The sequence below is a fragment of the Mauremys mutica genome, chromosome 2, assembly GCF_020497125.1.
Source record: "Mauremys mutica isolate MM-2020 ecotype Southern chromosome 2, ASM2049712v1, whole genome shotgun sequence".
Taxonomy (NCBI): domain Eukaryota; kingdom Metazoa; phylum Chordata; order Testudines; family Geoemydidae; genus Mauremys; species Mauremys mutica.
The window spans coordinates 214769706-214794428 of NC_059073.1; the positions used below are offsets into that span (position 1 = coordinate 214769706).

The following is a 24723-nucleotide window of genomic DNA, read 5'->3' on the forward strand; positions in this document are numbered from 1 at the left end:
AGAGGGCGGGAGTGACGGTTCAATAATGACAGTTACCCAAAACCACCCTCGGCACATTTTTCCCCCCAGCAGGCATTGGGGGCTCTACCCAGCATTCCAATGGGCAGCGGGGAGTGCGGGAACTGTGGGATAGCTTCCCACAGTGCACCGCTTCCAAAGTCGACGCTGGCCCCGTGAATGTGGACTCAGAAATTCGAATTAGTGTATTTAGTATGGATACACAAATTCGACTTCATAAGGTCGAATCCACAAATTCGAACTAAGTTGATTCGAAATAGTCTTGTAGTGTAGACAAGGCCTTAGACACCTCCCTGATTTTCAAAAGAGTTGAGCAGCTAACAGTTTCCTTGGTCTCATAATCAGGTAGGTGGCTAAATAAATATTACAATAGCAACTAGACGCCACAACCAAGATTAGGGCCACATTGTGCTAGACACCGTACAAAGACGTAGCTGGAGACTGTCCTTTGCCCTGAAGAGATTTCAATCTAAACAGACAAAGCAGGGAAACAGGCACAGAAAGGCGAAGCAACTTGCCAAGGTCCCACAGCAGGTCAGTGGGAGAGCCAGAAACAGATGAAACCCAGTGCACTGCCCTAGCCACTGGACCAGACTGCCTCCCATAGCGCAGATGCATAAATATGGATTTAGGGACCTAACTTTAGGCTCTTGTTTTTGAGGACTGTGGCTCTGAAGTACAGCAATCCTTGGGTGGGGCGGGAGAATTCACTGTTCATATTGGCCAGGGAAGCCGTGTTTAGACCTGTAGACGGGTCGGACTCACCCCTGCGGCGCCTCCTGCTGGTGACTCCGGGAATTAGCTCTTTTCCAGCGCTGGAGCGCCCTCTGCAGGCGGGTGATCCGCCTGTCCTCTGGCACCCCATGTCCCTCCCTGGACCCGGTGCCCTTTCACATGGGGTGCTGCCCCTGGCAGTAACCCCTTTCTCCCTGGGTCTCCCCTCCTTGGGGAACCCCCACCCTCTATCCCCACCTTGCCTCAGTGTTGGCTACTGCCAGTCATTGTCTAGCCCCACACTCTGGGGCAGACTGCAGTATCAGCCTACTCATCACAGGCAAAGGGGTTTGGACCTGCTGCTTTGGCCTACCCCTGGGCTGCCCTCTGCAACCCCCAGTACCTGTTAGCCCTTCGCTAGGCCGCAGCCTGGGGCTTTCTAGGCTGGAGCTCCCCAGCTCCTCAGCCTTTCCCCAGCCCTGCTTCACCCTAGGTACCTTGCCTATAGCCCCTGCAGCCAGGCCCTTCTCCCTCTAAAGACAGAGAGAGACTGTCTGGTCTTCTGGCCTCCAGCCTTTTATAGGGGCCAGCTGTGGCCTGATTGGGGTGTAGCTGCAGCCACTTCCCCAATCAGCCCAGCTTTTAGAGCCACAGCTCTCAAGCCCTACCAGGCTGCTTTTAAACCCCTCACAGCAGGAGCAGAGGTTCACCCTGCTACAAGACCCCACAGCAAACATGGCTGTTCCTAAAATAGACAGGGTTTGTCTATCCATCTACATGAACATTTTGTTTATTACATCTCAATCTTTGACTGAGGCAATGGCCGGAACATTAGAAATGGAACTGCGTGCAGAGTAGCCATGAAGGGCCCAATTCTCCACTGCCTAGAACTTCATGCAGTCACTTATCCCAGTGCAAAGTGAGTGTAAACTGTTTTCACATAGAACCGGCAGCATTCCAGACCCACATCATACTGCTGTGAATGAGAACGCAAGGTGCATGGCAATGGTGAATCATGCCTAGGGATGACTTACTCTATTAATATCTTCTCAAAAGTATGTTCTTTTGCTGTACTGTAGTAGCAATTTTCCCTCCTTCGTATAGATGAAATGTAAGGACTACATTGTGGGTGCTTCCTCGTGGCACAAAAGACATGTACAAAACATGCACTAAAAATAATTCCATCTGTTTTATTGTAAAATACACTCTTAGGAGATTGTAATTGAGGTTATGAAGCAATTGGAAGAAGCCTAGCTTAAAGCAATATGTCTACCTGATATAGATGAGGAAACTGGTTTACTGGGAATAATAAAAAAACAAACAGAAGCCTTATGACCTTAGGCTCTATAAAGCAAACAAACCAATGAAATAGCTCCTTATAATAGCTCCAAATACATGTATAGTATAAAATGTACATAATCACTGGAATGTCTGCACCGACAGAATACTTACTACAAAGCTAGGAACGGGTAATGCTAGCTACATTACTATACACCATTGTTGAGTTCACACAAATAAATGAAAAACGTCAATTCAACTGGGATTAAAAATAATATTTTTACATTCCATTTTTCAAAGTTTACCATGCAGTTTTCATTGCCACTGCTTAGTCATACAATTTCAGCAGTTTGCTCATTCTTTCCCTCTGATTTTTCCAAGTTTTTTTATTACGTTCAAAGCACTACCCTGAAAAAAATAAAAATTAAAAAAAAATACAGCAGAAAAACAGCAAACTTTGTAACAGACTGTTTAGCAGTGCAAGGTAGAATTACGCTAATAGTCTTTATTATTATACGCTGGCTATTGTGATGTTTTCCATCCACTGAGAACTAGGCAGAAGCCACTGATGCATTTCACACAGATTACCGACTGGGCCTAGTTAAGACTAATATGACTTTTGACCATTTATACCAGCTGAGTACCTGTCCCTTTGAGTTATGACTGGTAAGCCACTTTCTTTTTCCTTTACTTTGTATTGATGTCATAAATAAAGAGGACAAGAATAACCAAGCTAGCATCCTTATGACAATGAAGAACAGTAAATGGGTTCCTAGGATCATCTATAAAACCTACTAATATTTAGGGTTATTTTTCTAACAAACCAATAGAAGATATATCCCTCACAATTGAACTCTGAGTGCTTAGACCATTATTCTCAGATAGTGACCTAGCTGTCCTCCATGGAACAGAATTTTAAGTCCTATGCACCTGTTCAAAGAGTATGAATTCTGGGCCTCTAAAGATAACTTGTGGCACAATAGTAAGACTTTTGCGCTTTTAAAAAAAAGATTAGTTAAGTAGACTAGTAGTGACTGGGAAAACATCACTGCAATGTGAAGAATGAACATAAGAGAGATCCTAATAACTAGGTTTCTTTATGGAACTGGGTAGCACAATGAATATCAGATAGGTGAAAATTCTAATGAAGTGAGGTGATAACATTAAAAAATTCTACCAGAATGCTGTTGTGAACAGACACTTTACTTGGTAAAATATCATTAACAAACAATAAGAAATGATCATATTTGCACCCCCTTTTAAAATTTACTTTCTTTCTAAAATGTGGAAGTGAATTTATTCCCCAGGAAAGTTGCGAGATTGACAGCACTGAGAACAGATGGATTCCATCTATCTACAAACACATAAAACAGCAATCCAGGTGTCTTCCCATTGTCTCGCCTAACCCATGATCCGGAAGGCCCACCTGTAGGTGTGGGAGGGTAATTCAGTCTCCGTTTCCATTCCGACTTTGGTCTTTATGTTGAGACCACCACCAATGCTGGCTATTGTGATGTTTTCCATCCACTGAGAACTAGGCAGAAGCCACTGATGCATTTCACACAGATTACCGAATAATCAATTATTAGTTGGTAACAGCTTTCCTGTACTCCCAACCCAAGCCAGTTTGAGCAAACAGCACAGAAGCAAAGTAACAGGGCTGCTGCTACCAGAGCGCACCCCCCCAGCTAGAGCATTCCCTTTGCAGCAGCCTCCCTCTTTTCCCCTTTTCAGTACTCCTTACAGATTCCCCACAGCCTCTCTTATAAGACCAATCACCCTCTGCTTGCGGCTGGTTTAATGCCCAGTTTGACCAGCCAAGTCCATCATTGCTCTCCAAAGGTTCATACTTATCTCCGATTCTTATGCCATCCACAAGGAGCTCTTGCCCTGCAGCCTGCTCTTCATAGGATCACCTCTCACATCTGTCTCTCCCTGGAGTTTAGCCTTCTGGCTCTGACCTCCCACTCTTGCCAGTGTCTCCCCTGTTCTGAGGGACAAGGCAGTCTAGATACTACCCTCCTCCAGAGTGCTGCTCCTGAACGGCTGAAAGAGAGCCCTGCCCTACCCTACACGGCCCCTTAAAGGAATAGTGTCCAGGGTTTTTCCCCGCATCAAACTCCTGCTTCCCCTCTTCAACTGCCAGGCCATTACCTGGGCCTTTGTTCATCTCAAATCCTTGGAACAGGCCCTTTGCGCCCCCCCACCACACTCTACTCTTAAAGGGCCCATATACCCCAGTACCTCCTGCTACCAACCACCATCCCCAAACTTCTTACATCTCATTCCTCTGTGAATTCTTATGGTTTAGATGATTATTGCTCTGCATTTTCACCTTTGAATGAGACTCTGCTAAATTAGCTGAAGACTGAACATTTTCTTAACGTGCTTCCAAATGCACGATTGAACAAGGGACTTAAAGCACATGCCTAACATTAGGCACATGAAGGGTCTCATTGATTTCATTAGCACATGCTTAAGGACCTCCCTAAATTAGTGCTTCGATTACTATTTTTAGAGAGACATTGAATCATACATTTCTCACAATAAATGAAAAAGTAAATCTCTACTTACGAAACAGTTGGCAATAGAGGACCTGTAAACTTCTCTTCATGGTATCCTCTGGTCCTGCTTGTCTGCCAGTTTATTCATGATTCTGTCTAGAAAATTAAAAGAATTAAAAAAAACCCAATTATTTATTGCAAGCAGAAGTCACATTTTATTTTCCCTCCTGCCAAGAGGCAGCTGCATAGGAAGTAATGTAGGTTAGCAAAAGGGAAACTGATTCCCTTGTCTTTGTTTTACACATTGTATCCAGACTCCGCAAACAGCACATTGGTACAGGCATGGCTGTGGTCAGAAAGTCAGGCACAAAACTGACATGACAAAGCAAGGGCATAGAACATCAGCACTAAGAAATTATTCTTGTATTGTGCATGGGACTTGATAAACCCTAAGTGAGATTCTGCTGTGCTTAGTTAGCCAATTCATCCACTGATTGATTTACTAGAGGACAGAAATAGGTGCAGAATATTTAAAATGTGCATTAAAGATACAATAGACAATGAAGGAGCCTCTGGAGATTTTAGAAATATATTGGGTATGTGCGTGCTGTTTGAGGAATTTTCAAGATGAAAACATTAATTCCCAGGTACAGGATTTATCTGTAAAAACCCAGCACATAGCAAATTTATGGCCAAGTTATCAACTGTTCAAAAATGCTAGTTTATCATGGAAATGACAGTAGGTCTTTACCAGCAGTGGAGCAAATGCAATCCTTTAATAGGAGTCTTAAAATGATACAAATACATTTTTGACATATGTCAAATGTATGTGGGTGGCCCAGTGGATGTTAACCGTGGTGTGTACTCAAATCAAATCGCAAGGAGTCTGGTGATCTTGGTCTAGTCCCAAATCATCATTTGGCCATATCACAAGACTTTCACTAAGCAGGCCCATTTCTGATTGTGGTTTTGGGGAAGGCCCATCACTGGCATAGCAGAAGTGAATTTCAGATACCTCAGGTATTCATCTGTCCATATAGCATTCGACACTGTAGTATTTTTGACTCAAAGACTTCAAACGAGGGATACAGATGGTTGTGCTAAACTGAGAGGACCAAATTGTGCTGCTCAGGTAACACAAAGGGGCCAGAACCAGTGGAGAAAAAGAGGATGGGATCTGCCCAAAGCTATCCTCTTGAGAAGTCTCCTGGCAAGGGAAGGTCCTCAAAATGATGGTGGAGAAGTAGGTTGGAGCACAGTATTATTCTGAAAATTTTCAGCTGGTCCATAGTCAGCCATCGTAACTTAGATCAGCCCCTAGGGCTGGGGTTGGAGTTGGGTCAGATGGGGAACCGGGGAGGCATAAAACTGGCTCCATGCTCTGCCTTTCTCCTGAGTGGAGCAGATCTTGGGAAAGTGGAAAAAAATGTTTAGACACACCATCTTTCCTCCCCTCCACTGCAGTGAACACTACAGTACTGTGTTGAGAAGTTTATGCAGCAACTGATAAAAATGTGTGTTTTAGTTGCAAGATGTGTTTTTAATAACTTGCATAGATATTTTGCTCTTAAAAATATGTAAAAATGAATCACAATCACATTGTTCTGCTCAAGGTTAAAATAAATGCATAAATCAGAAGCATAATGCAAATGTGGTTCCAAAATGTCACTATGAATAATAGAGGGACGAGGGGGGTGAGGCAATATTTTTAATTGGACCAACTTTGGTTAGTGAAAGAGACAGGCTTTCCAGCTACACAGAGTTCCTCTTCAGATCTTATCTCTTTCACCAACAGAAGTTGGTCCAGTAAAAGATATTACCTCACCCACCTTCTCGCTATAATAACCTGGGACCAACACGGCTACAACAACACTGCAAACACTGTGAATAATGTCCTACCTGGTACTCAAAGAGAGAATAGCATTCAAAATTCTAACACTGATAGGAGATTTTACATAGATCGTTGAGGGATTTCTCCTGAATTCTTCTCAATAAAAAAAATAGTCAACGCTAAACAGCACTCAATATCTCGTAGCTTTCAGTTCAACCTTTTTCATCATCCAGACTAGTGAAGGCATTTAGGAGTCATTTTAACGTGCTCCGGTATAAATCCTTCAGGGCTTCTTTAAGAGATATCTTGAAGACATCAGATATACCAGCCAAGACAATAAATAGCACTTCTCCACTGAATAAATGCCAAAGGAGTTTATGAAAACAGAAGAATCATATTTGACTTGCATGTGGAGGTCTCCTAGGATTGCCACTTTTATTGCCTCTGTTGTGCAATGGAAGAGGAGTCTTTGTTATGTTATCGGATACAGCAGTTTATGTACACAGTGACAATGATCACTCTTGCAGTCTTTCATTTTTTTTCCATTTTAAAAAAAGTAGTAAAATGAGGAACCTTGCATAGTTTGTATAGCGCAAATCATTTGTGTTTTCTCCTAAATTAAAGTAACCATCACTGAATTTTTTAAATTAAATTCAAATGAGGTTCACGATCATGTTGGTGAAACCCACATCTATCATGAAAACCCACTGAGGAGTGACCCATTTTTATTTTGTCCAGAGTAGCAAACAAAGGAGAGAGGAAGATTTTTTTAGTACAAGCAGGTGTTTTCCTATTTATATCAGAGGGCGCAAGATCAGGGCCTCCTGGCTCTGTTACTGCACTCATTGAAGTGAAAGGCATAAGATCTGGGCCTGTATGCACAAACCAGACATAAGATAGTTCATTACAATATTTTCCAAAACAGACATCACACAATTCTACGTTTAGCATAACTTAATTAATATATTAACCAAAATATACACAGCAGAAGATCTTCATTGCACAAACCACTTACGATATCTCCATTGCCCTGTTTACAGCTTATGTCAAACAGGATTTTAAAGACTAAAGCAAAGTGGTATAAATAAAAAGAACCCCCCCTCCCAAAAGCTGCTTAATCACAACCCTGAAATCAGTGTAATGTGCCAATTATTTTGAATTGTGCTTGGCTAAAGGGATATAATATCATGTGCGTCTGACTGCCTGCTGGCATTATTTGCATTTCTTTACTATCCCCATTCTATTGCTGTCCATAGTGTTTAAGTGTTTACTGAGTGTGAATTCCATCTTGGTGCGTATAATGAATTATATGCTCTTGTATATTCAGATAAGTAAGAAACCACTCTATTTAAATGGATTAGGATAATTTGTGCCTCTCTAGGAGGCAGGAATTAGACTGGTACCAGGTGAAAAACATCAAGCAGGGTTTTAGTTTGAAATCTCTCATCTTGATGTTGCTGGTGAACCTTCTCAGTAATGCTTACATAAAATTCTATACAGTAAACTGAGTAAAGCATTATGGGCCAAACTCTGCCTTGACTTTACAATCCATTCCAATTGATTAAAGTTGTTGAGGTGAGTCAGGGCAAAATTTGGACATGAGTTAAAAAAACAAAAACAAACACACACACACACACACACACACTCACTCTGCAAGGGGAGGTCCTAAGATTTTAAAATCATTTGGGGGCATTTGTTCAGGAGGGAATACTTCTCTCTCCCACCCCAGAACTGTGTCTTTCAATGCATACAAAACATGGAGCAATAGCCAGGCTGAAATTGCAAAGAGATTATCATCCAGAGAAAGGCAATCTTTGCATAAGTTTGGAAGCAAAAGTCATGTTGATTTTCTAACAGAGGTACTGACAAATTTGGAAACCGAAACTAGGTTGATTTTTCATATAGACTGACAGATCCTATAACCTTTACTTACAGTGAATAGGACTTACTCAGTTGAGTAGCTCCATTGACTGTACGCACTGGGACCAGAAATAGTGATTAAGGGCAGTATGGTGTGACGGAGCCAAGTGGATTGCCTTACATTTGAGATCAACATCAGATGCAATGGCTTTGAAAATGTAACACATTTTGGTAATTGAAATTGCTCTGTCCTTCTACAGAAGTTCAGAATCTTAATCTTTTCAAATTCAAACAGCTATGAGATTTCTAACAGGGGGGGGGAAGAAAACCAACCACCACCACCCTAAAACTATATATTATCAATAGCTTCTGAAGTTGTTAGGAACAGTATCTAGTTAATTTCAACTAGCCAGACTGCTTTGAATACAGTATGTATATATAGCTTCAATTCAAAGCTGATTTAAGCAGAACCATGAGGACAGTGGAGTAATCTATATATATATGAAAGCGTAAGTTGGAAAATGAAAAGTAGATAGCAGGGCCGGCTCCAGCATTTTTGCTGCCCCAAGCGGCAAAAAACCAAAGACCAAACCATCGGCAGCACTTCGGTAGCAGCTTTACTGCCGCTGCTTCTTTGGCAGCAATTTGTCAGCTGGTCCTTCCCTCTGAGAGGGACTGAGGGACCCGCTGCCAAATTGCCCCCAAAGACCTGGATGTGTCGCCCCTTTCCATTGGCCACCCCTAGCACCTGCTTGCTGCGCTAGTGCCTGGAGCCGGCCCTGGCAGATAGACAAACGCACAGAGAAGTTAAGAAAATATTAAAGTTGCAAAGTCAAATATTCAAAAGTTAGAAGGGCCAGAATTAAGGTTGCCTGTGCAACCTTAATTTGCCCCCTTTGTGCATATGCATTATGATGCAGTCTTTAGTTACATGAGGGCCATGAAACAGGCTGTTGTCATGATTCTCCAAGAACAGCCTAAATGACTAAAGAGAAATGACTAAAGCCACCTCAACAGTTAGTTCTGCAAACTCCAGCCTTGTCTCTGAGACGGGACAGTGCGACAGGCCCTCTGCCCGCCCCTCCTCCTGGGGCCCACTGGCTGCCCCAATAAAGCTCAGAGAGACTTCTAGTTCTGCAGCACCCCTGGCTTTATTTACACAACATTCTCCCACCACCAGTGTTATGCTATGTACAGCACTTGCAGGCCTGATAATCTCCTCGCCTAAACGGAGGCTGACCTTCCCCTGGCCATTCCCCATTCTTCTGCCTGCCAGCCAGCCTTTGTAGCCCTTGAATCCTCAGGCCCGCAGGTGCAGCCAATTCTAAAGGCCCTGCACCAGCCTTCTCCCCAGCCCCAATCTATTTCCCCTGATTGGGGTTGGCTGAGCAGGGGCTAATTAGGTGCCTTTGCACCAGCACCCAGCTACAGACAGCAACAATCAATGGCCAGCTGTACAATATGCTACAGAGATGACCTGCAGTAAGTATGGATGTATGTCCAATAATTTCTATTTTCCACAGGCAAAATGAAGATCATCCATCTGTGCCACCAGCGCAGTCTCTTCCCTCTCCTGACCTGAAGCTTGTTTACCAGAGGCCTAGGATGCTGACAGCATCCAAAATGAGCTGGAGAAAACCCTTGGCAGGTTTTTCCAATTAGCTCACCAAGGAATGGTAGGTTAGATTCTTGGTGGTAGCTGGGAGGGCGAAGCTGCATTAAGCATTGATTTGTGCATGGAGCTTTGCACACCACTATTTGTGCACATAAACCATGGAATTTGCATGCCCAGGGCCAGTTCCTGGTCTTAGGTAGGCCAATGTAAACCCAGAGTAACTGCATGGTTTTGAAGCGAAATTGAAACTGACTGATTTTCATTGTATAAGCTGAGTAAAATACAAGTAGTAAACAGCCAGCATATTTTGTAAAATGATACAAAATAAATTCAATGTTTAAAATTCTTTCATTTAAAATAATTAAGCTGTTATTAGAAATCCAGGTATGTTGTCTGGAATTGTGTGTGTAGTATAGTATTCATTAACCTACTTTGATTTTATTATTCTTACTTGATTGATTTTTCATAATTCTTATTTTTTTAATAAATGTTTGAAAACAGTGTGTTTTACTATCTTGTGAAGCATTAGGAGTACCTCGTAGGATGTGGGTTATTATAAATAAATTAGGGTTTAGGCCAATATTTTTTAAAATGGGTGCCTAAAATTGTTATTAGATCCATATGTAGGCCTCTAAGTGGTGGCCTGATTTTCAATAGTTTGAGCACCAAGCAGCTCCCACTGAGCTCTTCCCTGAAACTCAGGTATTGTCTATATTACAAGTTGCACCATTATATAACTGATAGTGTATTTTAAACCAATATAATTAAACCAGTCCAAGTTTGTGCATAAACCATATAGCCTGATCCATTTTTAATAGATAAACTGGCGAGTGTTTGTAGACAAAGCCTCTGGTGTCTAAAATTAGACACCCAAGTTCAAAAGTATTAGCTGAAGTGTTGTGTGTCTGAAAAGGACCAACATGCTCTGCCCTTTATAATGTGAACTACTGCACATACCGTGCAGCATCACCCCGGATGATGTATAGATGTGTGAAATCCCTCTGGACAGCTGGCAATGTTGTCTTTCACAGTAAGTGATCCCCCTAGTGCCTCAGCTAAATTAAAGAGGACAATGAAGACATAATGATGAATAGAAGACAAAAGACTCCAATAGAGCTGACAGCTCCCTGAACATCCAGTCGTTCATTATGTTTGAAAGGGGGGAAAAATATCAACGGTGTCTTAAATTAAGGAAGAAATGGAGGCGAATAGAAAACAAATGTCGAGACAAGCCTAGCAACCACTGGACAGCCCTCTTGCCATTGTGAGTCTGTCGGATAGAAATCAGCAGATTGAAATAAATGAGAAATAGAAGAAATGATGATTAAAAGAGCGGCTAGGCAAAAGGCATGACAGTTATAGCCCATTAAGCATCCAGCCACTGTATCCAAACATCATCTCACACCTAGCTGTTCCTTTCCCTGCTATGCATCACTCTGGAAGGAAAAGCTATTGGTGAAAATATCATTGATGACTTTGAGCTAGATTATGCCAACAAGACACATAGAGCCTCCCAACCCCCTCTTTTGCCCCAACAAAGGGTGAGCCACAATGCTGACCCTTGTGCTTCCAGTGTTGTAATGTCCTGGGGACTCCAGTACTGATGCAATGCTAAATACTCCATAAGAGTGGGGGAAGGTCAGTGTAATGCAAGACTATGGCCATATCTGCACACTGGGCTGTGAAACTATCCATGCAGCAGGAAAAAGCAAATACTGACTGCTCCCTGTAAGAGTTCAGTAGCAGCCACTCTGTCTACCACTCAGGGAGGTGTACTGCTTCAGGAGCTGCTGATGGACCAACAAATCTCTGCATCTCCGTGGTCTGTAGCTTAAAGACACAATAGAGTCCTATCAGCAAAGATGTAAGTGTGACAGGTTTCCTCTGGGGTGCCACCTGGAAATGGGGTACTGCTGAAACCTCTGACCCACCAGCCTGGGGTTCCACTCACACAGTGCAAGCTTCAGCTCGGAAGGCATTGTAACTTGTCACAGCAGTACGTTCACCATCATTCACACAGGTAGGGACACACCCAGCTGCAGTCACATGCAGGCTCTCTAATCACCAGCCTCGGACCCCAGAGCAGTATCATCCTGCCCAGGTCAAATCTGACCAGTATACGGGTCTAACACCCAACCCGCCTCTCCCTCGATGTGAAGAGGACCATGCACACTTGTGGGAACCAAGCTGAGATTTTCCCCAGACCTTAATCAAACGCACACTGGTTTGGATTAAAACATAAAATAAGTTTATTAACAACAGAAGATAGATTTTAAGTGATTAGCAAACAGATCAAAGCAGATTACCTAGTAAATAAACAAAACCACAAACCGAGCTTAACATACTAGATAGATAGGGTGAGCATTTGCTAATTCATATCCTGAGAGATAAACAGGCTGGCAGATTTTTAAGGCACAAGCTGCCTTGTCTTTGCAGCTTGGGTTACCCAGGTTTTCATGCACAGGCTAGAAATCCTTCTAGCCTGGGACCATCATTTCCCCCCCGTTCAATCTTTTTTCTCAGATGTTTCCAGGTGTGTTGTTGTAGGCAGAGTGAGGTACCCACAGGATGTCATTTTCCCCCTTTTAAATCTTCTTCCCACTTGCTGGAAAGCTCTTTCGCTGTGACTGGGGTCAAACAGTCCCCACTGTGTAATGCTATCTCTGAGAGGTTTCTAGTGTACACAGTTCCTGGGGTAATCCTTTTGCTTGTGTGCATTTCCTCAATAAGCCATTAACATTGTTTGGCCTTTTTACTGTTGTACTTGAAAAGCTCTTGTGGCAGTAACACAGACATAGCCAAACATCATAACTTCACATATGATGATAGCACATTCAATCCAATGAGATATTAATGTCTAGGAGATCAAGACTTTTAGAATGATACCTCACAAGGCATAGTTTGTACAAAACATATCCTAATTATATGACAGTGGTGAATACTGGGTTGCCAGGGTGTCACAGTAAGAACCTCCTTTTTTTTTTGTATTCACAGACTACCCACCCCGATTCAGTTGTTCTCATACACTGCATTTAACATATCCTCCAAAGGATGGCTCTTGCAGCAGTATAATGCCTCTTAATATCATGCTGGCAGGAGCATAGGTTCAATACTAGCCAAGTGACATTACACCACCAATTCTTCTATACCTGGGTTTTTTTCCGAGGCTAAACAGGAATTACAAAGTTGACTTATTGTGTTTGCATGTTTGAGTGATTTGTTTTTAAACTTTGTGGCCTGTTTCCAAAATCCAGCTTTTATTTGGCAAAATTTAGGTCTGGGACCCTTTGGGAGTGCTAGTTAAAAATTGTGGCAGTGAGGTTCCTTGCAGCAAGAATTCTATGTTCTTGTTCAATGTGCACTCAATCACCTGTGATGATTTATTTCCCACTGTCTGGAACACAGCTGCATTCAAGCAAACAATATTTACCATCTTCATATAATATATACAATCTAACTTCTGGGGAATTTTTACTCCCTAAAAAAAAAAGAGGGGGAGCTCTCCATTATACATACTTTTCTCCATTATACATACTTTTCTATATGCTCTTTGGGATGGATTCACCCCTCCTGGTACAGGGAGAAGCCATTTGAAGGGCCTTGTTCTAGCGAGACCTCTTGCATAACAGGAAGGAATTACCCCTAAGGAGGGCAGGCATCTTTAACTCTTCTTGGGGCTTCCTAGGAACCCAGCTGGCATAGATTGCTCAGGAATGTGCTCAACCAACACACACTCTCCACCCAGACCTCTTTCCCCTCATCTCACTGCTTTGATAAGCTCTGTGGTTCTAGTGATGCCCTCTGCAGAGGCTGGGAAGCCAGGATATGGAACTCAAGTGTAACTTTTCAGATAAGGAATCGAGACGGGGCAGTTAAGGAATTCAGTCTTCAGGGGACAGTGTCAGATATCAAAATGAATTGGGCATCATACTCAGGTTGACCATTTGTATAGTTGCATGCCGTGTGGCGGCTCTCAAAATGTAGGGCTCAATGCGGCAGTACTGGAAATGCAGGCCTAAGGTTCCCACTTAGTTAGAGGTCATTGCCTCTTTCGATCATTCACTGCTTTTGCTTCCAATCTGCATGGGAACTCAGAAGCCAAGGCAATATGAAAATACACATTAATGGAAAAAAGCATTGGGAACATCGGAGTCCAGCAGACAGCAGTACCGCTAGCACAGACCCATATGCACGCAGAAGAAGCACTAGTGTGGAAGCTGCCCTGTAGCGGATATCAGGTTACCCTGAGCTCACAGCACTCCCACCATGTGGTGGGAAGCAGGCACTTCTGCAAGCCCTATGGCACCAGCTACTGGCCCGTCCGAACACTTCAAATCTGAAGTCTTCTTAGGAAGGGTTGCTTTTCTTTTTTAAAAGAGAATGTTTTGAATGATATTACAGACATATAGTTTATAAGCAGGTGCTATTGGCCTGATTGTCAGAGACTAAGAGCACAAATCCTAATTAAGTCAATGGGCTAGGTTCTAATAATCATTTTTCCAGTTTAAATCTGGAATAACTTTATTGGCTTCAATGAAATTACTTTTAATTTACACAAGAATAACCAAGAACAGAACCAGGCTCAATGGGAACTGCAGAAGCTCAGCACTTTTGAAAATCAGACGTATTTTCATTTTCTGTACTGCATCATGCACATTTATGGTGCTGTATATACACCTTTGATTAGTAAAAGAAAATAGGAATGTTTTTAGAGTTCAGGGACAGTTGAGGGGTTTGTAGAATGGTCTCCACCTATTGAGTCTTGAATAGACTGAGGATCTCTCTCCCTTCCCCTCACTAGAGGCATGGAAAGCGAATCAAAGATGGGATGGGGAAACGGGCAAATGTGCAGGGCAGCTTGAGAGTAGCAGCAATGCTGGTGTCACAGCTTGAGGTCCATGCACACGCACGGAGACCTTTGCTAGCATCCATCAAGCTGTTAGCAGATTTGCCACAGCGATAAAACACAGCCAAAAATGCTAACTAAATCATTTTTGACTCAACAGGGGTTTTGTCTAAAGGGCTGGGCTGGATGGAGTTCTTATTTCATCCATAGTAGACTGATCATCTGCTGTTCTTCTCTTTTTTGTTTTGTTTTGCTTTTAATAAACTTGTTTGGTAAAAACTAGAGATGAGCCTAAGCCACAAAAGGTCAACTAGAAGGACAACTAGATGCATGTAGTCTGACCTCCTGCATGGCCACAGCCACAGAATGTTACCAAGTGACTCCTCAGTCTAACTCAACAACTTGTAATTGAACTAGAGCATGGCTATTGTTGGGTAGTTTTGAATTGGACCTGAGCGTACATAAAACATCATTGGGAAATTAATATTTCTGCATTACAATGGTACCCAGGAATCCATAATTCAAGTTCAGATAACACTGGTTGTTCTTCCTGTGGAAAAGCTCTCAGCTCCAGCCATCTCCATATTGTCAACATGATAGCAGCAGAGCTGGCCTTAGCAAGTGGCACTGACCTGGGCTCAGACACAAGGTTTTCCTTTAGCTAGCAGATCTTAGTCACGAGGACTAGGATTTAATATATACAATGCATGAGAAAACTCTGACTGTAGATTTAAAAACCTGCTCAGACACCTTTCATCATGTTTTCTTGAAAGGAATACAACATCACTCAACTGATGTAACATTTCTCTCTCTTTTTTCAATCATTCCCTTTGTAATTCAAAATATTCTTAACTGACATGAAGAGCATCCAAGCCACAAAACACTTTTGTAAAGGAGATGTCTGGGGTGGGCAGACAAGATGGGAAGAAACACAAAGTGGAAAAGCACGGCCTTGACTGCTGACATATGTCCGGTGGGTTTCCCCGAAGATAAGCAGTGCTCAGGTTGGTGTCCTGGCCATATTCCATCTCGAGTAAGGCTCGGCCTGGATAGTACAAACTTTCAAAAAAAAAATCATGTGCCCAGATTAGGCTGCTAAACCAATATTTAGGTATCAAAATAAATGGGGCTGTTTTTTAAAATGCCGAGCACCCAGCAACTCCCACCAAAGTCAATTGAAAAAAAATATCAGACAGTTTATTTAGGATCCTAAATGTGGCCTTAGAAGCCTAACATTAGGCACCCATTTGTTAAAATCTTTGCAATAATTTCCTTACACCATTTCAAGTGGATACAATATTCTGCTTCACCTTTTGTTCTAAGCTGTCAAACAGCTGACATGTTTCCCCTCAGTAATGGCTGTATTTCACCGGTGGATGGAGCAAGCTCTGTGTATCATCAGTTTGCTCCAAAGATCTAGTGTTTTGGGATCCCTTACGAAGAGTGTTGTTATAGAACTGTAAGCAGTTATTAGCATTACCGTTATTAAAAAGAGAACCGATCAGTAGGCTCCTAAAAAAGCTCATCTTTTAAAAAGTGATTATTAAGGAGTCTGGCCCAAATTGCTTGCTTCTGAAGAAACATTTGCAATACAAGGCCTGGAGGGAGGATATTCTGTGAGGTGCCTCTTGCAAAGTTTCCCTAAACCACATCATTCATTAGGGGAGGGGTTGGGGTACAGTTCCCTCTCCCAGAGAATGGATCTGCAGCTCCGCTTCCCTGTGCCAGATTCCCCAAGCCTCATCACTGGCTTTTGGAATCCTGATACTCCCTAATGGTGCTGCTCCCATAAAGGGTAGCCCCAGGGACACTCACCCCCCATCCTCCCCTCTTGAGAGATGATGACAGAAAAGGTGATGCAATCCTAGGATGTGAGATATGTCCAGGTAATCTCCATGGGGCTGGTGAGGGTGTATGGGCACCAAACCATTCAGACCTTCCCACTTCCTCCACCCAGCCTTGTGGAGAGTCCTTGACAGGGTCTCAGGAAGGGTGGTGGAAATGATGCCGCAGAGGCAGCTGAATGTGAGGCAGAGATCTGTATGTAGAGGGCTCCCTCTCCTCAGGGAGCTCCATGGGATGAAGGCAGCCAGAGTTCTAATTTAGTCTCAAAATCCTATGTGACACTGGTGCTGCCTTTAGCTCCCTGATGCAGACACTCAGAATCCCACTTACAAGATGGTCACATGGCCCCTTTGGTAGTTTTATCGGGGGGGGGGGGGAATCATTAGATGAAGAAGGGCAAGTGTCAAAAGAGGGATTGAGGGAGACAAAAAGAAGAAAAAAACCCAAATGTAAAAGGTCCTCTAATGTTTGGATTTCCCTGACCTTCCACTTTGAATGCGTGCATGCCCTCTGGCACACCTAAGCCCCATGACCTTATCAGGAAAGCCATCAGGACATAGGCCAGTGGCCCAGATGAGCTCCCTTTTAATCAGCTGAACTACTGTGAGAAGTCTTGAAGAGAAAGGTGAGAATAATCACCAAGCGTTAGCTGTAGAGTCTCCTTTTACCACACTTGAATCACCAGCGCAGGGGATTTTATTTAGTTAGCTCATTATTTGCCATTAGCAAATCCTTGAACCAGGAACTCCAGTAGGAGATGAATTGGAACATCAGTTGCTGTTGAGTTTGGGTTGTTTCCCCTCATCCCCACTCCCACGTGTGTGCACATGCACCCCTATGGGGGAAATCAGAGGGTAACTCCTCACTGAAATATCTGAAGGTGCCTCTCCCTTTCACCATTGCCCCTGGTGGAGTTCACAGCGAAAGTTAATGCCTATAAGAAGATTTGCTCATATCGCATTGACTGGCAGCACATGGATAAATTAAAGCTTGTTCCCTAATACAGTGGAGGGTTGAAAGGGAGATTCATTTGGGAATTTAAAAGCCAGTCACCAAAGATTGATCTGGATCCAGTTGCATTTAAGCGATAATATTTCCTTTACTTCATTCTTCTTCTAGGTCATTACTTAAACTCAAAAGGTATTTCCCCTTATTCATTTGTTTTGCTGCAGTTACACTAGTGGGTGAGCAACCTGCGGTCCACGGGCTGCACACGGCCTGTCAGGGTAATGTGCTGGCGGGCCGCACGACAGTGTTTACATTGGCTGTCCGCAGGCACAGTTGCCTGCAGCTCCCAGTGGCTGCAGTTCTGATTTTCCACTGTTACCTCTTAATTTCAAATGAATTAATCATCAGTTTACCGTTATCAAGTCATTATGCATCAAAGATGAAACAGATTGTCCCACAGGGTATCATTTATTTTCTGCCACGAACTAACATTTAATTGCAGCACAAACCACATAATGCTATTAGATACCTGAAATTGTAACAAATCAATGGCCACAAAGGAATTTATGGTTCTCATTATTCTACTCACCAGGGTTATTACTCCTAACCTCAGCATAACAGTGGAGAGAACTCATTTCCCTGCTAAAATAATTATATGCTCCCACCACTTGAATTCAATGAGAATCCCCAGTAGCTATGTGTTATAGGGCATATGAAACACAGTTGAGCAATTCTAATTCCATCCAGTACAGAACTCTGGTGCACATGCACTCTAGTAATTTCATTACAATACTATAGCTGAAAACACTAATGATAGCTCTAGGTAAGGCTACATAAACATTCCTGCTACAATCTCTTGTTTTCAGCCACTGATTGCTTTTTTGAAACTTTCGTCTTTTACGCTAAAATTTTATAGACCTGGTCCTGCCTGAGAGGGTTTTTTTTAAAAATAATAATAGAGCAAAACCACTACATTGCAACTACAAAGAGTTTGGGAGGAAAAACAACATCTTTCAACTTTTATTTTTATTAATTTTTGTTTAAATCAGGCTAGTGCCAAAATAGCTGGTGCTAGAAAGTTTTAAATTCAGCATAACTATAGCCCTTAGTGAAAAGAACCTCCTGGTATTCCCAGGAAAAGAGGTTTTTATTTGATGGAATCTGATGGATTTCAGTGTAATTGGTGCTATTTTAAAGTACCTTCTTACAGGGTCTTATGGGACCCAAAAGCCAGGAAAACCTTTTAATACCAAATCAGATTCAAGATGAGAAAGTTTTGTGTGCTGTAGCCATGCACTTTTCAGCAATGTGAGGCTCCCACTGGTTGTTGAAATCTTTATATGTATTGATCCTGTTCTCAGTTTAAAAGACTCTCCGGGCCCACAAAGTTGCCTTGCCCCTACATCTCCTGAAGCCCTAGCTCCCACCAGTAAGAAATATCTGTAACTGCTGAGCAACACAGGGAAAAAAAATAAAATGCCTCTCTTGCATTCCCATGTAGGTCGCAGCTGAGGTAGGTAGCCCGGCTTCCAAGCTATACTGGTGAAGGGTCACACTAGACATGAAGTGCCTTCCCCAGCCACACATCTTTTAATGTTTACAGGAGCAGGGCTTCTTTCTGTGGGCCTTGTAGGAGGTATCGAAGGTTATGCTGTTTTCCCTCTCTATTTAAATATTTTATATATATGTAGAGAAGCCTCTGCATAGTGCAGAAAAATATGCACAGTGCTTAGCAAGACAAACAACTCTCCATACTGTGCTGCAACGATTGTGTTTCAGTTCCTTCCATATCAAGAAGTAAAGTTACAAGGACAGTGGTTTCTGACTACTAACCCAACAAACTCAGCTTGCTATTGGAGACTCAGTTTGGGTTCTTTATTGCTCACACATCACTAAACATAAGAGTACAATAGGCTGAATTATGTCATAAGTGACATCCGTGAAGCTCCAATAGCCTCAATGGGTTTTGAACAAGTGTAATTGATCAGAACTTAGTAAACAAGTCTGTTGATGTAGCACGTGCTCAGCTGTGTGGGCTCTGCAGTAGCAGCAGGAATAAAAAATATTTTCTGTCACTAACATAGGCAGATGTGTCTCAGATCATACACAAAGAGTAGATCTATTTGGTAAAAAGATGCAATTTTCAGAGTACAACCACACCATAACTATCATAAAAAGAGAGGTGGCTGAAAATTGCTAATTTTTCAAGGAAATTTTTGAAAAATGTTGGTATTAAAAGACTTTGGTTTGTCAACAAAAAACAACCCCAAAACAAACAAAATTTCAATTTTTGAAAACCAAGAAATTCCAAAAGCAGATTTTGTGTGTGTTCAGAACCTGGGGGCAAAAGCAGATTTTGTGTGTTTTTCCCTTGCCTGCCTCTCTTGTCCCACCCCTGTCTTTGCTAGCAATCTTTTCCAGTAGCAAAATGGAGGTCGGGGGGAGGGGGAGAAGAGGAAAAAGGAAGAGGGGCGAGGACACCTAAAAAATTTCTGTTGTTTTCAGTTTTTCATTGAAAGAGAGTTTAAGAAATGAAAAGTGGTTTTAAATTTTTTCATGGGGGGGGGGAGAAAAAGGCCTTTTTCCATCTAAAAATATTTAATGGAAAATGTTGACTAGCTTTAATCATAATGCATGTGTGTAAGTGAATAAAGTTTTCAGGATGTAGTATTTCTTTCAACCATAGATATATTGTATTTGAGAAACAGGGTCTGATCACACAACTGACTTTTGAATTCTTAATGCAATATTAATATTGCATAGTTAACATTCATTAGTACTTTAGGTTTATTTTAAAGTATAAGCCCAGAACAATTACATGATTTGTAATGATGTCTAGTAAAGCCGTAAATGCGGTAAATGACTGTGAATGGAGCAAGTCTTAAAAGTGACTACAAATCGCTTCTGGACCCCCTTGGATCCTTTTGCCCTTGGCGTGGCATTTGTTGCATGATAATTAAAATGAAAATGTTTTCTACATAGCCTTTTAATTGGTCACTCTGTAGCACCCATTCACCTTGGAAAAGTGTCCATCATTTTGAAGCCCGAGCCTAAATGAAGTGACTTCCTCTATGGAATTATAACTTGTACTCAGACAACAGAAATCATTTGTGGGGTTTGGACTGATGGAGGAATGCATAAATGCATGTGCATGATGATGTGCCACTGAAAATAAGTTTGTCGTGACTTGTGCCCCTCTGGTTAAACCTCCTTTTAACAGAACCATTTACTGCCTTTCAGACAATCAGGCATTCCATATGCTAAGAAGAGAAGGGAGATGCATTTCAGAGCTCACTTTGACTACTCTGCCGTGGAGGGCTGACATCAACATACACTGGAGAGTACAACGGTACACTGGTTTATACTTGACATTTCATATTAGAGTTTATTATGACTGTCTCTAGTTCAAAGGATAACACTTATTTATCTTCAACTTTCATCTCCAGGGTTTGATGTCAAAGGAAGCAATTCCTCTATTTAAAAAAATAGGGGACCATCAGCCAGTGGCCCTGTCATATATAACCCCCTTTATAGCTGAGTATTTCATACACCATTAAAGACACAATGGGAGGGAATAAAACAAGCACACTACACAGCCTCACGCAGAAATATAGTCCCATAAAGACTGGGGCTTGGAGGGTGTGTGTGTGTGTGTGTGTGCGCACGCTCTGATAATTTTCAAATTATTCATTCATGGTCCATCTGAGATTGTGGTCCAAGCACTGTATTTCATTTTGAAAATGTATGTAGACTTGCCTGGTTCAGCAGGAAGTTTCCAAGAAAATTAAATGTCAGAGCCGCTTGGCTTATTGGTTTTATTCAATATAAATTCACTTTTTATGCAACTTTGAATAATAATAGCCCTCTCTGTGTCAACATGATGAATTAGCTACAGTCACTTGGGAGGGGGGGGGGGAGAAGGGGAAAAGGAGAGACGGGGGCATTGCCAGCCAGTATTAACCCAGCACTGATAGCTCTGCAGACAGATTTAGCTCTAAATGACAGGTTTGATAGCGTTAGGGTGGATTTAGCACACCGATCATTAGGTGTCTTATTTTCTCCCCTTTGCTTTATTCAGTTAACAAGGTTGCTATTGGCCAAAGGGCTCCTTTCCCCCTCTTCGGTAGGCTGGAGCACTAATATATGTAAAACTGCAGGTAAGCCAGAATGAAATCCATGGAAAAGGAAACAGGAACTTTCAAACAGCAGCATTTGGAAACACGCCATGCTGACAAGTAGGATTATGTTCAGGCATACCCTTGATTTGAATGAGTTAGTGAGAGCCCTCATTAACTGGGCTAGATCCTGCTGTTCTTACTCAGGCAAAACTCACTGACTTCAATGGGAGTTTTGCTTTAATAAGGGCTGCAAGCTTTGCCTCCATTGTATTTTTAAAGGAGAATAATCAGAGACCAAGTATTTTAAGAAGGCCATTTCTTTCCCCTAACAGAGCTATTGGAAAGCCAGATTCTGATCACAGCTACATTAGTGCAAATTTGGTCAGTGGCGTTACCACAGATTTTTCCTGGCATGTCTGAGATGAGATGACAGCCCTTGCTATCATGTTTCCAACATATCTAGTCAGTTGTACAACAGACCAGAAGAGCAATAGCCCAGACAGGAAAGAATAAATATGCAACCACAGGGATCCTTAATGTGGAAATTAGGTCAATAAACAGCTGCTTGGACGACTCACCTAACCTAAAATGTAATAATTGCAGTTTCATGTGTCAGATATTTTTTCTACCTTGCCATTAAGATGGTCCAAATTGTGCTCTCAGCTACACTAGTGTTAAGCCAGAATAACTCTATTTAAACAAAATCAGTGAGGAACTATTGAAGAAAGATGAGGGGATGCAAGAGTGAACACATCAAGGAGGAGGAAGGATAATCTTGTGGTTAATTTATCTGGCTACCACAGACTTCTTATGAGGCCTCAGGCAGCTTAGGGAGAGATTTAAAAAGGCACAAAGGGATGTTAGGCTCCCAGCCCCCATTTATGCCTTTAAAATTTTCCCCTTTAACCTCTCTGTGCCTCTGTCTTCCCTTCAGCAAAATAGAGATTTTCTCCCCACCACCTAATCCCTTGTCTTGTCTGTAGATTGTAAACTCCTGGGGCAACATTTTATTTTACTATGTATGTACAGTCTGTTGCACAAAGGGTCTCATCTGAGGTGAGATTCTCTAGGCATTACTGTAATAATATAAATATACAGACTATTTTTCCAAAGAACCCCTTACTTATTCCATGCACAGGATGGCTTGTGCTTAGGGAATGAATCAGGGTTATATAGTGAAGGAGATTGTTGTCTGTAGTATCCCTGCCTCTTCTGCTATAGAAATTGGAAGATGTGTAGTGAATGAAGCAAGGGATTAGAAGAAGAGAAAGGAGGGTCTCATGCTTAAGGACAACTGAATGCTGCTTTGGAAAACCGGATTCTATCCCTACCTCAGAGTTCCTATGTGATGATGGGCAAGTCACTCAAACCAAACTTTTCACACCTGGTCACTAATTGTGTGACCTCATCTTCCAGGTGCACAGCTTGAGAAACCTGGGGCCTGATTTGCAGAGGAACTCAGCACTCACAGCTGCAAATTAAGTCAACAAGATCTGAGTTCTGAACTAGAGCATTTCTTTTGGCAAATCGTTTATTTGCCAAAAAAAAAAAAGGCATTTTTGGTCAAATGAAATATTCTTGAAGTAGGGTCAATTTTGGTGATTAGTTCCAGCCAAATAATAAAAAACCAAAACCCTAAACAAAAGGTTTAGACATTTTCAAAACAAGTACGTTCTGGCTTTTCATTTTGAAATACCATTTCATTTAGAAAGGTAGCTGGATTTGTTATAAAAGGTTAAAAATAGATTTAAAAACACTGTGAAGGGGAACACACCTCCAGTACTGCCTCGTGGACAGACAGGGGTGAGACAGCTTAACTTCATCCCTCACATTTCCCTTTATTACTACTACTCTGCTTTGCAGTGCTTTCTCCTGTCAGTGACTCTGGCCAGTACCTTTTCAACTCCCCTACCCCACTTTTGGGGTGTATACAAAAAGGTTCCAGTAACAGGGAAGTCTTCAGGATTAAGCAAGGGATTCAGAGCTGCCTCTTTGAGCAACGATCTCTTGTATCTTCCCCCAACTAGGTTCACTGCTGAGGGACACATTTCTATAGTTGCCCCTCTTCAGGGGTTGGTACAGGAGCTTGGGCCCATTTCTTCCACTGAGCTCCAATCCAGGGCCCTGTGCAGATGCCTCCCTGGATCACTTCCTACCAATCCCCTCCCTTCCTACAGAATAAAGTAAAGAGCTAAAGACAAAGTCTCCGACCTTCAAATAACCACAGGCCCCTTCTTTGTAGGCTTGGTCAGGTCACTCTCCCCAGGCAGCTGGCATTCCTGCAACATTCCTCACCAGGAGCTGAGAGCATGGATTCACTGACTGCCTGTAACTGAGCTACTCTGCTCCCCACCATCTAAGCTCCTATTCTTGCTTTGCAGGTGCAGTGGGGCCACGAGGCCCCACAGCAGCTTCTTAATCCCTTCCTCTCCAGTGTGGGATTTCTATACTGCAGCAGAATATCTGACTAGATGCATCAATGGATTTACCAGCTGTGCTCAGGATCACAGATTCAAGGGTTGTATTCATTATCACAAAGGCCACGTTCCAGTGTGTGAGATGTTCTTTTCCCCAACATCCAACCTTGGAAAGGTTTTCAGTGATAAGCTGCTTGAACTTGAATGTTACCGTGTTAGATAAAGCTTAGTTTTTGGCATTCCCACTGCTATGCAATATGTGCTGGAACTTAAGAAAACCCATGTGGTTACTATTGTAAACACCCAAAAACTTAACAAAATGAAAAACTGGAAAAAATCATTTGGGGTTGAATGAAATGTTTTGTTTGCCCCAAAATGAAGTATTTTTTGTTTTGTGAGAAACACCAAAACATTTCAGTTTCAGTTCAATCCCAAAGGATTTTTTTTTCGGTTTGACCACTGAACCAAAAAAACAGCTACTCGCTCAGCTCTCATCTGAACAAACAAAATGCAATAGATTACCAAGTTCTATGAAAAATCAGGCTACAGGCATCTCAGATTGGGCATCCAAAATTAATTGACACTTTTAACATGAATGTTTCCGTGCCCCACTTTCCCATCTGTAAAATGGGATTAATATTATTGCACCTTACTACAGGCACGCTGTAAAGATAAATCCATTAATGTTTGTGAAGCACTCAGATGCTGCAGTGATGAGTGCCAAAGAAA

The 24723-nt window shown here is 42.2% G+C and overlaps 1 protein-coding gene across 5 annotated transcripts in view; it reads right to left on the reverse strand.

Annotated features, from left to right (window-relative positions):
* TMEM108 (transmembrane protein 108) overlaps window positions 1-24723 on the reverse strand; it is a 353527-nt gene that overhangs the window by 119737 nt on the left and 209067 nt on the right. For all 5 annotated transcript variants that reach the window (XM_045008164.1, XM_045008162.1, XM_045008161.1 and 2 more), the window contains one exon: window positions 4585-4670. In XM_045008164.1, coding sequence (XP_044864099.1) covers window positions 4585-4624 — 40 coding nt within the window. In that variant the 5' untranslated portion in view covers window positions 4625-4670. The remainder of the gene's footprint in view (window positions 1-4584; window positions 4671-24723) is intronic.